General features: G+C 46.8%; 1 protein-coding gene across 2 annotated transcripts in view; it reads right to left on the bottom strand.

Annotated features, from left to right (window-relative positions):
* The window catches only part of Shisa9 (shisa family member 9), a 310,464-nt gene that overhangs the window by 9,093 nt on the left and 287,292 nt on the right, over positions 1-14,079 (bottom strand). The window contains exon 4 of one of the 2 annotated variants that reach the window (XM_013347432.2): positions 7,122-7,169. The exons of the other annotated variant lie outside the window; for it this stretch is intronic. Coding sequence (XP_013202886.2) covers positions 7,122-7,169 — 48 coding nt within the window. The remainder of the gene's footprint in view (positions 1-7,121; positions 7,170-14,079) is intronic. 2 annotated transcript variants of the gene reach the window in all.

The raw sequence follows: 14,079 nt of genomic DNA, 5'->3' as shown, positions 1-14,079 counted from the left end.
TTGTATGGTCTCAGTGTGTGTGTGTTTCCAGATGGATCTCTTGTATGGTCTCAGTGTGTGTGTGTTTCCAGATGGATCTCTTGTATGGTCTCAGTCAGTCTCTTATGCTCCACATTAATCCACTGTGCCCTCATTCTAATCTGGTGGCATTTCCAAAGATTTTATTTGAACATGTTTACAGCCTGAGAGGACATGATCTTGGGAAGCATTGTTCTACCCAGGATACATAGATTCCTTTCTGTTCTAGAACACAAAAGTGTATCACAAGCCCTTGAACCTCACTCCTACTTCTGTTAGGTAAAGTTCATTTTCCAGTCCCTGACCAAAGCTTCCTTCCTAAGGGTCTTCTCATTGGCCCAGGAGGAGCACTTCCCCGCGTACCCACCTGTTATGCCCATCATCCCATCATCTGTTTTGCGATATGACCTTTTTCTTCTTAGCCTTTTCTTTTCCTGTTCGCTAGAATACAAGGCAGAGTGTGCCTGTTCCCACTGCTGTTTCTCAGACTCAGGGCCTCGTGCATAGATGGAACTTTCCAAGACAAGGAGTCAAACTGTGGCTCATGCGTCCCACGTGGAGCTGGGAAAGCCACAGCTCAGGACTGCAGTAGTGAATCTGGGGGGCTGAGATGAAACTAGGTATTTTCCTCCTCCTTCCTGCCCTCTTCCCCCAACCCCCCCCCCCCCCCCCCCCCCCCCCCCCCCCCCCCCCCCCGGGCTTACCACTTGCTCCCCTGCCATGATGGACCGAAACTAGGAATTCAGGTACTTTGTCTAAGCAATAAAAATTCTAACCAGCTGATGGCACTATTGAGAGACAGTGGAAATTTTAGGAAGTAGAATTAGGACCCTGACACCCTTCCACCCACCAAGATGCAAGTAGTGTCACAGGTCCAAAGCTAAAGGGCCAGAAGGCCATGAACAAAACATCTGCAACAAAAATAAACCCTTCCTCGGTTTAAGATACCCCTCAGGATTTTATCACAGTGGGGGAAAGCTGAGTGACATTGCCCCGTGATAGTTGGCGATGCTAAAGTTGCAGGGGTGGTGGAATTCTGGGTCCCCGTTGACCCCTTGGGGCCACATGGCAGAGAAACACACCTTTCTCTTACACCACTGTATTTGTAGAGTCTTCTAGTAATGGTAAGCAATATTTACTTTAACTTCTATAGAAATGATTTCTGGGTCTTTGCCTTTTTTCTTCCTCCTTCGCAAGCTAAATTAAAAGTAAGAGGCAAAGTGGGCAGTTCAGGTTGTTTTTGGCATCCTCCAGTCCTTTGAAATGCATTCTGGGAATCTGGACAGCTTCCCCAGTCCTGTCAGCAGGCAGGAACAGGAAAGGCAGAGGAGGCATGATCTGTCTAAGGGCTTCTTAGCAGGGCCAAGATGGAGGGAGATAGAAGACTATCTTCAGGGTCAGTTAGCAGTTTACTTAGTTCAGGGCCTTGCAAGGAGAGGGGATTGCATTTGAGCCAGGTGCTAATGATGCTTTTCCCATGGAACACCCTGTCATTTTTGCAGCAAGCCTCTATGAGAGGGAAAAACCAAAAACAAACAAAAAAACAAAACCAGAAACAGAAAGTGACATTCGGACTCCTTAACCCTGGAGGCCCTGGCAGGAGGTCTTGCTGCCTTTTGCTGGAGAAAGCCTGGCTTGGGCTTTACATAGAAGCTCTCCAGACCACCACAAACTGTTTTCTTGTAACTGCCGGTCCCTGGGCCTTTGGTGGCTTCCCTCAGACTGGCCTGCTGGGCAATCTCCGTTTCCAGCAGGGCTGCTGAACAAAGGCGTATGGGCCGGACTCCAGCCAGGGCTAACTGCAGAGCCTCTGACGTAATGCGGCTCAGAGCAGGCTGTGTCCATTCACTGCCTTCCTGGGTCTGGCATTGCTGCTACACAAACAGCTCTTCTCAAAAACGCACGATGTAGTTGTCTTCCGGCCCACCTCCATGCTGGTGAAAGGTACATGCGTGAGCTTCGACTAAAGCAACGGAAAGGAAAAACTCCTCCTACCCTCTGCACCGACCTCCTTCTACTTTACTGTCTCTTCCTGGACCAGCTAAAGTCTACCGGTGAGGCTTCGGGTGCTGTGGTAGTTGAAGGTATCAAGGAATTTTTGCTCTTCGTTTCTCCATGTGACATTAAACTCCTCCAGAAAGAAGGAAAGAGAAAGAAAGCAACTTGGAAAGAAAAATTCTTGTTTGCTTCTCTACCACTGGGCCCTGAGTTCATCCCAAAGACTAACAATCTTCACAGCTGGAACAAAGGTGGAGGTCGGAAGAGGGCTTGCTGGGTTTCCTTACTCTCTGGTTCCATCAGCACTGAAACTCATCTCAGCTCCCTCATTGAGATGAGACTTGTGGAGCTGAGCAGTTTCTATCATTCCAGAAAAAACAAAAACAAAATGAAGTGCTCTAGATGAGCCAGTGTCTAGCCACCCCACTGTGTGGGCAAACTCAGCTGAGATCAGAAGAACCTCCCACCTCATGTAAGTCAGTGATGCAAACAGTTCTCTTCAGAATGGATGCTGAGCCCGGTGAGTTCTGAGCTCTGATCCTCTCCGTTACAGTGTTGCACAGTGACAGATAACAGACGCGGTGCGAGGAACCCCGAGTTTCCGAGGTGGACCCCCCTCACTGCCATTCCCGACATCTGTGTGTGGATGACAGACCTGCCCACCTCTCGCCACCTTCCTACTTCTCCATCCTGTTTTGTTTCAGCAGTTTTAAGAAAAGGACAAGATTTTCTCGAGTGCTGTGCCTGTCTTCGTTTAGTAATGCATAATTATCAGCATTTATGCTGAGTATCTACTGCGATCTGCGAGCACCACAGAAGCTGCCTCTGCAGTGTACGGGTCCGGCTGGCTCAGACTCACAGTGGCACTTTTAAACTAGTAAACTGTTATTGCAGTCTTGATGTGATGGTGTTTTATGAAAGCCAGAAAACTCTTTCCACGGGCTCATCTCATGCCTGTGGGGTCTCAGACACCAAAGCTCCAGGGCTGCCCTGTGCTTTCAAAGGGACAGAATGGAGGGGAGGGTGGGATTTGAGCTTTATTAAAAAAAAAAAGTTTCTGCTCTCATCACCTCCATTCCTCCTGCTCTGTATCCTGCTGCTTGATACCAAACCAATAACCCAAGTCAGGAAATTGCCAAAGCTAGGATATCACGAAGTAATGTCTTCAGGCTGCCTTTGGGTGGGCATTTTACCAGCGTGGACGGCAGGCTGTGCAGGTTCCATTGTTCAGCAGGCTGTGCAGGTTCCACTGTTACATCCGGTGAAGATGCAACCAAAGTAAACAGTGACCTTTGTCCCATGCCTCCTGTGACAGTCCTCAGAAGAACAGCTGTCACCTTTGTCCTCTTCCTTTTTTCCTCCTTTTATTTCTTTCTTCCTTATTTATTTTTATGCTTTTATAAAGAGATTGTCTCACTATGTAGATCAGGCTAGTCTGAAACTTATGATTCTCCTCCCCGAGTTTCCAGAGTGCTGGGTTCATAGGTGCGAACACACCTGGCATAGCTATCTCTTGGGAGAAAGAAGTAGCTGCGATTATTTGAGTACCTACTATGGCTAGATAATGCTTTTGACCTTTAAAGGGTCACTTTAAAGCCATGGGACAGACAAGGCAGCATGGGTCTTTCTGTGAGGTAGGTAAACAGAAGAATCGGGGCGTTCTGGCTGTCAAGTCACTCCCCCTCCCTTAGCCCATAAGCTGAAGAGCAGGAAACAATATGTGAGCTCCCCCCCCCACACACACACATGTTCTTTCAGCTGTGATATGGTTTTAAACACCACGAGGAATATATTTTTCAGCAAACATCAAAGGTACATGTGTTGGTTGCCTAGGGACGGGATTTGGAGAGACACAGCTAAGAGGGCTGTTTTGTTCAGTAATGAAAATGATCGAAAACTGACTGTGGTAATAGTTGCATTTCTCAGGGCATATAGTAAAAATTGCTGAATTACGAGGGGAAATGCATCCTGGGAAAATGATGGCATGTGAAAATTGGCGCTCTGAGGCACCGATTATGTGCTTGCATTTGGGGTTTGGTATTAGACACAGTGGCATAAACAAATACTCAGAAGGCACTCGAAAGGAAGAACTGCTGGGAGCCCTCCCCACAGACACACACTGACAGACCCAGGTCCTTAGCGGTGGGAGGCCCTGGCATCTCCAGGGATTCAGAGTTAAGCCTTATGTCCCTGTCTGGTCCCAGCACTGATCCTGCTGAGATGTAATAGCCTAAGGCAACCCCAGGTTATCATGAGAGGGATAGGGACAGGGTCCCAGTGCCCTTACCTGTGTATTTGCTTCTAAACGTTTCCTTCACCATTACTAACAGTTATCTCCAAAGAGTTGAACAGAGACCTGCGGCCTCTTCTATGCATCCTCTGGACCTATTGTATAGCAAGCCCTGTACTAAGACATTGGCTTGCACCGCCTCATGCAGTTACTCCCACAAGCCCCGTGGAGAGCTGGATTGCTGATTGGCTCTCTCTTAGCAATGGCAGAAACAGGAGTACAGGGCAGGTCAATGGTTGAAGACACAGAGACAGGAAAAAACAGGATCTACAGGGATTTTGCTAGCACAGTTACAATTTCTTACCCAAACTCTCCAGGAGAGACCAAGCTCCTACCTTCTTCACCAAGTTCTGCCTATGTTCTAAAAGTGGGCCCCCAACAGAATGGGAGCAATCAATTGTTAAGATGCTAACTGGTCCACCTTAAAATAAAAGACCTGATGTCAAGGGTGTTTGGGAAATGAGCTAACCAAAGTTTAACAGCTTCTCATTGCAGAGGAACTCTTCAGAGCAGCAGGCCTTCCTCACTTGATGGTAATAGCAAAATAACACCAGTAATCACCTGCAGGCAGTTACTGCTTTCTGTGCCGGGAACTAGGACGTGTGTTTAAAGCATTATTCCACTTTTGCAGCCATCTAGGAAGTATCTGGTGTGATTATTTCCACTTTGCAGGTCAGGAAATCAGGGTTTAGAATTTACAGCCTTGCTACTTTGAATACGCCTATCAAGTCTCATTTCAGGAGCTATGTAGGGTCAGGTCTGGTTAGCACTTGAATGGAAGAAAATGCAGGCCGGGGAGTTGAAGGACTGGCTGAAGATACCCAGAACAGCAAATTAGGACAGGACTGGGCCTCCTGTGCATCTGAGGCTAAGCTTGTCACCCAGCTTGTCTCTTCCTCATAAGAAGAGCTGGAGTACAAACCTCCAGTCTTGTTTCCACGTTTTCTCTATAAGTTGATTTGATGACATATGCCACCACACACAATGCAAAATAAATACAGGTGAGCTAAGCAGAGCAGGGCGGCAGTGGGGGCTCCCGTGAGAGCAGAAAACAGCTTTCATGCTTTCACTTTTGACATGGCCTGAAACACTGTCTGAAGGCATCAGACCACAGCAGAATGATAAAGGCCAGGATGCAGATCGCTTCCTCAGGGCTGTCACAGGACCCTAATAGCTTTATTCTTCACAGGCAGAAGAAGGCGGGACATGTCTCTCAAATTAGTAGGTCTGTCGTGTTTCAGATTATTTGTATTTCTAAAGATGGGACTTGACATGTGAACAGTTATCCAATGCAGGACCCAAATCTGCCTCTCTTGAGTCAACAGCCGGGTAGCCAGGGGATTCTCATTAAACATGGGCATCTTCCCAGGGTGGGACTGTTGTGTCCCCCAGATTCCAACCCAAATTAGTTTTGAACTCTGGAGCTTTTGTCAAATTTCTTCTTTATTTCTTTCTTAAGTCTTGGGAAGGTGTTCCACGTCTTCATTCAAGGGTGTTTGTCTCCCAACAAGATGTCTGTCCAGCAGTAGTGTCAAGTGTCCAGGTTGGCAGTGCAGTGCACCAGATTTTATGGGGAACTCAACTCCTAGAGCTCCACCCAAGACCTAGTAAATCAAAAGTTCCCAAGCAGTGGGGTGCTCACATTCTTCTGATGAATAACTATCCCTGCCATCCTCCACTCCATCTTTTCTCTCCTATGCCAGTGGAAGTATATCTGTGATCAAGAGCATCCTAATTGGTGTCACAACCCCAGTCCAACTTTCCATGTTCTAGTTCCCACTGAGAAGTCAGAGTGATCGTCTAAGAAGGTAAAAATGACACACGGGTGCCTGGTGGAGTTTGCACTGTCTATCTCCAACTCTTACTCTGTTTAACATGAGTAAAGAGCTCTGCCTCCCCTCTTTTGGGAACAGCTGCTCCTTTCCCACTGTGGGATCATGCTCATGGCAGGTTGTGAAAACAGCTTTTCCTGCCCTCCACCCCCTGGGGAACAACTTACCATGAGCATCAACCAGACCTACTCTCAAGTTACAGTAGCACCTGGAGAACAACTTCCCCATTAGCATCAGACAACAACTCTCAAGTTACAGTACCACCGCTAGTGACCAGAACCCTTTAGATGAGTGTGACTCTTCCTCACTTGGACATTCATGACCTATTTCTGAATGGACATGACAATACATCAACACAACGAATGTGAAGGGCCAGAACCCTGGCACATAGTAGGGAATCAGTGTATTAATCATAGCCACCACTTGACCAAGTCACCCAACTAGATAATTCAAAGACTCAACCCAAAAACTTCCTTAGTCCTGCTGCTCACTCTGCTGGGAAAGTTGAAGACAAATTATGTTCCATAAAAAGTCTAGCTCCTCAGACTTGACTGTGTTTATCTCCCCATGAGGACTGTGTTCCTCCCCATGTACCACCAGCGAAACATCCAGGGTTAATTGATCTTGTGTTTTGTTTCTGCCACCTTGCTTTTGTAGTTCTCTTTGATGAGTTTGCCTTTCCTGAGATGCGTCTGATAGAGGAATTTCCTTAAAACGACTAATAATGGGATGTGAAGGAAAAATAGCACATGGCCCAACGACTGCCCTAAGCATGGACGCCACACCCAAGTGCACACACATATGCGCGCACATGCTACAAGACACAGTCCTGCACTAGAGATTACACAGACGTGTAGGCACCAATCGGAGAAGACACACATGTAACTAGGTCACATACAAACACTGGGACTCTCTGGCCCTTCATGATTTAATGTTGAGTTTGACAACACCTGGACAAAGAGCCAGAAAAAGCAATACAGTACCTTTCGGTGACTTAAGCGTCGCCACTGCCCAGTCACCATCAGAATTTCCTAAAAAAATAACAATCGAGAAATGCTGATCTGGTTGTGCAGAAGTGCTTGCTTGTGGTACCCTCACACCAGGTGGTGTTTGCTACCTCAGCTAGCAGCTTCCAAGGAATCTGGCCTCAGGAGACCCAGGGAACAAGGAAGAGAGCCAGTGTGGACTTGCAGTAGGTATGCACCTGTTGCTACAAGACATAACGGGATATCAAGAGGCATAATCTGAACACCCCAGGCAAGAGCAGCAGAGGAAGGATTATCAAACAGTTCTCTGGTTACAAGTTTCGCCTCACTATGAGAGGTTGGTTTGGCTAATGTGTACACAAGTGGACAGATATGTAATTTGCTCCCATTTGCTGCAGACATTCTTCTGAAAGAGGGCATGCCATTGTTAAGTCATGCTCCGAGTCCGAGATTAGAGCATGCCCTTCTGCCCATAGTTTTAAACGCTGCATTGTGTATAGCCTGCCTTACCACAATGCCTAACTCTGAAAGACCCTGTTGAAAGAGTGAGTGAATTGGCTCTTCTTCAGTCACTTTTCCTTAAGTAGGAAACTCCCCAGTGTTGTGGGAATGTATCCAGCCAATAGCCTCTTAGAGCCAGCCATTAGGGCGAGGGCTGACGTACTATAAGCATAGACACGAAGCATGCTTGCCCTTTTTCCCTTTCGCTTGGTTGGTGGTCTGAGTTTGGTTTGCAACCCCAGCACCCACAAACCAGAGGAACACAGCAGCTTTTTATTACGAGTGATCCCCGATAAACATTTGTTATCTTTTATTAGGGCTCTTATGACCAGAATGATTACAGAGCCTCCCTGGTGTGCCAAAGAACTTTCAGACTGCATGGACACCTTGGGGATCTGAACCCTATCCTCTCTTCACTTGAACAAAGAGGAACTTGGAGCCACAGGACAGTGAATTAAACCTCAATGCCCTGCCTGCTATGCTTTGCCATGTCTTCTCCCCTCAACCAGGGTCACCTGGAAATAGGCCTAGGGCACCAGATCTTCCTTTGCTCAGGGACACCAGCATGACCAGCACCCAAGTCACAGGCTCCAAGGAAGTCATGCCCCTCCTTAATCAAATTTCTCAGTTTGCCTCAGTCTTTTGTCACCGTTCCCCAGCTTCAGGTCAGGTCATGGGCTGACCAGGCAGTAACACATTTTCTTCTGTGAATCCATTGACAATGAGTATACTTAATAAGATGATGTGGTACCAAAGAGGTACCACAGACCTCACTACACTTGGTGCCACTAGCTGACATTAGAGGAATATTTGGGGATGATAATTGATCATTAAAAAAGGGAATGGACCTTTCTAGAGCAAACAAGGACTGTAGGAAGGAAAGAGAGATGAGGGAAGGTTGGGTGTGCTGAATTCTTTCTTAACTTCATTCCACTGCAATGATTTCTCAGCAACCGCTATTGGAAAAGCAGGAGCTGCGCTATTTGTTTCTTGAAATTTCACCTCAGATAGACTGTATTCCAAATATGTTATAGTTCTGTTGCATTCAGCATCGTGGGAAAGTTGTTAGTGTCACAGCAAAAACTGACACCTTGGTGAACCTTGCCCCCACAGGAGGAGAGCGAAGTGGGGATGGCCTCACAGGAGGAGGGGGAAGTGGGGTTACCCCCACAGAAGGTGAGGATGTGGGGATGGCCCCATAGAAGGAGGGGAAGTGGGAATACCCCCACAGAAGGAGAGGGAAGTGGGGGTGGCCTCACAGAAAGAAAGGGGAAATGGGGATGCCCCACACAGGAGGAGGGGGAAGTGGGAATACCCCCACAGAAGGAGGGGGAAATGGGGATGTCTCACAGAAGGTGGGGGATTGGGGATGGCCTCACAGGAGGAGGGGGAAGTGGTGATGACCCTACAGAAGGAGGGGAATGTTGGGGGGAACCTTGAAACTCTTCAGCCCAGTGATATGCTTTGACAGTCACAAGAAGCCCTACAATGGAGTCATTTTGTGCAGAGGGATTTCCAAGTCAAGCCATCTTGAATGTGAAGTCTGATACTCAACCACACTGTGCCTTGGTTTCTCCACCAGCAATACCACAATACAAAAGTTCTACTGTCTCTCTTGGACACGTGATGCTTTGGAATTCAGTGGTGTTAGCCTCTGCTAATGTCTAACTTAAAAAAAAATTAATCCAGCTGAAATCAGTTCATGGCTGGGAACTGCATATTTTTCTTTGGGTTTTGGTTTGAGAGATACCAGCAGCGAGCATAGAGAGGGAATTCCTGCAATGTTGCTGACGTTTTCCATTCTTATCGGAAGATGTAATATATTCTGGAAAATCATCATCTGTTCAATGGCAAAAGGGAAAATATTTTCCTTAATATAAAATTAAACTTTGGGTTAAAATGAAGGTATGCAGCATTTCATTATTGTGCTGGAAATTCCTTCTTTCTTACCCTGGGTGGCCAAGGTTACCCTGAGTCACATAAGGGGCTGTGGTCAGCAGCCTCCAGCAGTCTAGGAGTTCAACCCTCAGAAACCTGGAACCATGGATCAGGGCAGACAGGAGATGGAGTTTCCCCTGCTCTAGAGAGAGCACCAGGTGATCTTTAGGGATACCTTCCGGGGCACTTGAAACTCAGACCTGACCAATTTTAGTTTCGCGCACATTCTTCCTTCCTGCTGGGCCCCTTAGGTTCTGACTTGGCATGATGTCTACCACATGTCAATCTACTGGCTTTACAAATCACACTGATAGATTGAAATTCCCAGTGTGGTGCTGTGCATTGGACACATGTAGATGGGGTCGGCTAGGTCCTTGCCTCAGTACCACCTACAGTCAAGGGGCACCAATCCAGTATCTGGAGAATAAGCAGATAATGATAACTCACTGCAGCATACTCCCCCGAGCCCTGAGTGGCTCAGCTCCTGACACTCCCTCTGTGTTCAGTCCTTCACCAATAGCTCAGCAGTGGGCCCTGGGAACAGGCCATTCTACTGTCACATGCCTGGTACGGGGTGTGTTGAGGCCCTGAAGTCTAAAAGAAGAAAGTTCTAAGTATGAATGGGGTGATTTCAATTAAGCAGCAAAAATAGAATGAGAGACAAAGGCAGGCAGGTTTGGGGATCTGAGTCGGGGATAAAATATACTTATAACCCTTCCTTCAAATATGATCTCCTGCCAACACCGGCAGTAGGTGTTTGAGACGTTTCAGCCCCACAGTTATTCTGATAACTAAAAGAGGTGGAAAGAATTAATATTACAATTATACAAATTGGAGTGATGTTGGGGACTATCCAGCTCTGCTCCCTTGCCTATCATGTGAAGTAGAAACCTAGGCATTTCACTGGCTGGCTCCATGGTACACAGCTTGGTAAAGGCAGAGCCCAGACTAGAGGGAGCACCTGGTAGACACGCACTGCATACTTTGGATATCAAAGCCTTCAAGGTAGATTTATTTCCTAGGGATTTTCTTTCTTTACCCGCTGGACTGGAAGATCTCCCACAGTGAGTCTGGCTCTGGGAGGCTGCAGAGCTTTAGAGGGCAAACCGTTTTTAAACAGCCTTGCCCCTGGGTGGTAATGATCCTCTAATGAAATGCATTTCCCCACTCACACCAGGTTTGAATTACACCTTAATAAAGAACCCTTGAAAGAACATTTATTATGGGATTTGCAGTTCACTGATGCAAGCTGATGCTGGAGTCCCAGGAGCCGCTGGTCAGGCAGCTCCTCAGTCAGCCACAAACTGATGCTGGAACTGAGGGGGGTCACAGGTCAGGTGGTTCCTCAGTCAGCCACAAACTGACACTCCACTCAAAAGAGAGGCACCAGCCCACTCGCCACTAAGTAAAATCCTGAGAACTCCACAATTGTTCAAGGAGAGGAAGGGAAGTCCATCAGCCCTGGAATAGATGGGGCCAAAATCCCAAGAGAAATTCTTTCTTTTCCCTATAAGATACAAAGTTGATTTTCGTAAAATCCAGCTAGTCTCTGATTTTTTGTCAAAGGCAAGCTCATTCATTCATGCAAACGAACTTCCAGGAGGCCCTGGTTGCAGAAGAGTTACATAGGGAGCGTCAAACATATTTTCAGATTGCAAATTTCATTCCGAATTCTCTGCAGACATTTCTTGTCTAAAGCTGCCCCACAGAAACCCCAGAGAAGATGAAGGAGCTGTGTTGGAACATTCATCAATTATTTACCCTAAGAGCTACTAAGACTCTGATTTGTGTGGGGTCTAAGAGAAAAAAAAATGAGTTGCGTTGATTGATTTGACCAGTCCACAAAGAAATGAAACACATATGGACCAATTATTCTTAGTGTCTAAAGAAGAATCCCATATAACAACAGATGTTATTTATCACTGAAGTGTGGGGTTCAGGAAAGGGAGGTGGGACCGGAAGAGTGCTTGAAGGTTATTGAAGCCCAATGAGCAGTGAAGATGCTCTCGCCTGCTCTCCTAGGCAATACTACCTCTCCCTTCCTTGTTAAACATGCAGCTTAGTATGCACATGTTTTGCAAGAACAGCGTGGAATCAAGAAAATTGATGACTATAGAACAGAAGAGGGAGACAGAGAAATAAAGCACGAGACTCGGATAGCTAGTAGGAAAGTCTCACCAGTCAGGAGATGTAGAAAATCCTGTTTCTGTCTAGTAAACACGTGACCTTGGCACTATACACTGGCTCATTATGCCATCCGGAAGGCCTAGGCAACTGGGGAACAGGAGCTCTTCGACTTCTGATACATTAACCACATAGCCTGTCTCTGGCCTTACGTGAGGTCCCAATATACTTGTTTAATGAGTATTATTATTATTATTATCAACCTTAGATACCACAAACATCAGAGCCACATGGTAGTGTCTGAACTTTGGGTTCTGAGGTTAGGGCATTTCTTAGCTGAACAATCAAAGAATATCTACTATGCCATCTCTCCTGAGGGGCTGGGAGAAAGAGGTAAACAATTGCATATCTGTGGTGTCCTCTACCTGTCCACTGTTTCCTGGATCTAAAACTGTGAGAATAAATGAGTTGGTGCTGTAACGGCCAGAAGAGCAGAAAGAGCTCCACCACGAAGTCAGATGGCAGTCCCGGCTGAAGAAGTCGTCCTATGACAAAGGTCCTGGCAGTCAATCCTTCAGTGAAGGAGAAGCATCCTCCATAAGGAGAACATTAGGGACAAGGAAGAAAACCTTTCAGGAGGACTCAGGCTGAGCCTGAGAGAAGATAGACCCAAGAAAGGAGTCAGCATGGCTGCTCATGCGGGAGTGGCCATCTGAGAAGGACATTATGAATGATGGGACTTGGCTCATTTCACTGTTTCTCTCTGTGCATTTTATAAACTGGGAAACTGGGGACTGCCAGAGGTTGGGTGCTGTGCAAGTCACACGGAAGCTGTGCGGTAGAACCAGGGTTGGAGTTCATATCTGCCTGGCTCTTCAGCTCCTCAAAATACAAGTTCAGAGGCGTGGTAGGTGAGGTGGGAAGGTGGGCTTAGAAACCTCTCCTCCAAAGTAGGACTAGAAAATGGAACTCACAGGATGTAACAAGAGGGCAACAGATTTCCTGTGTCTGGAGTCAGCAAGAATGTAGGAAGCAGGCACCGGATTTGAGAGAGGACATGAAGAGCGAGCAGTGGAGATGGGGTCCGCTTCTCCTGAATGCTGGTTTGTGGACTGGTCTAAGCCAGTAGCCCTCAGCGCTGGCTTCTTATTAGAACACTATGGCCTTTTCAAATTTTCACATCCATGAATGGTTAGTCATGTATCTTTGTGCCCCTTATGCATTCATTCCTGGTGCTTGTGGAGGCCAGAAAAAGGTGTCGGATTCCTGGAACTGGAGTTGCAGATGGTTATGAGACACGCTGTTGGTGCTGGTAATTGAGTCAGGGTCATCTAGAAGAGTCACTGAGCTAACTCTGCAGCTCTCTTTATTTTTTCAAATGTCCATGTCTGAACTTCACTCTTACCCAGCTCAGTTAAAGTTTCCAAGGTGCACTGGGGCCCAGGTACTGTTTACTACACTGGGGTGCTGATCATCTGTGTCATCGAGAAGCTGAGTTGCCACAACCAATCACTAACCAGGAACTGATGGCGTTGCTGTGGCTGTGACTTCACCCAGCAGAATGTGTCTGAGAGCAAGGTGCCCTGTTGGAGTGGGAGAGACAGAGGAGACACAAGGGGGAGGTGGATGCTGGGTAACAGAAGCATCTGTTAGCCTTGGCTCTGCTTCCTGCTGCTGTGGGGTCTGTTGAATCACTGCTTCAGTCGGGTTTCTTAATCTAGTCATTGAGCTACTAATTGTGTGTTCTCCCATGGATCAGTGAGAGAGCGTGCTTCAGAAGTCAAATGTAGTACTGTACACTTGGTAAGATCAACATTTATAGTAGCTGTAGAATCTAGAGTCTATGCCTCCCTTCCCTAGGAGAGAAGGCTACATGAACAAACATTGTGTGCCCTCCATAAGCTTGTCGGAGATGGCAGGGAATGTGTGGTGATGGGCAAGGCACTGCTAGGACTAATAGACCAGATTCTACACCTGAGGATCCTGAGGCCTGCCTAGGGCAGATGGGGAATGCTAAAGGCGGTTACACATAAGCGGGCCCATGAGCATCTAGGTCTTTCTCCCCAGGAAAGAGTCCTAAATAAACAGGTGCTCCAGATGACCAGCCTGCCCCCAGAGAAAGGCAGGACTCAATTAGTCCAGAGGAAGCAGCTGGGCAGTCTGGAGTCTAGATGGACAGGTAGAAGGATGATAGATGAGAGATAGATGATAGATAGATAGATAGATAGATAGATAGATAGATAGATAGATGATAGATAGATAGATGATAGATAGATAGATAGATGATAGATAGATAGATAGATGATAGATAGATAGATGATAGATAGATAGATAGATGATAGATAGATAGATAGATGATATGATTGATGATAGAGATAGATAGATAGATAGA

The sequence above is a fragment of the Microtus ochrogaster genome, chromosome 7 (genome assembly GCF_000317375.1).
Source record: "Microtus ochrogaster isolate Prairie Vole_2 chromosome 7, MicOch1.0, whole genome shotgun sequence".
Lineage (NCBI taxonomy): Eukaryota > Metazoa > Chordata > Mammalia > Rodentia > Cricetidae > Microtus > Microtus ochrogaster.
This window is presented reverse-complemented; position numbering and strand designations above follow the sequence as displayed.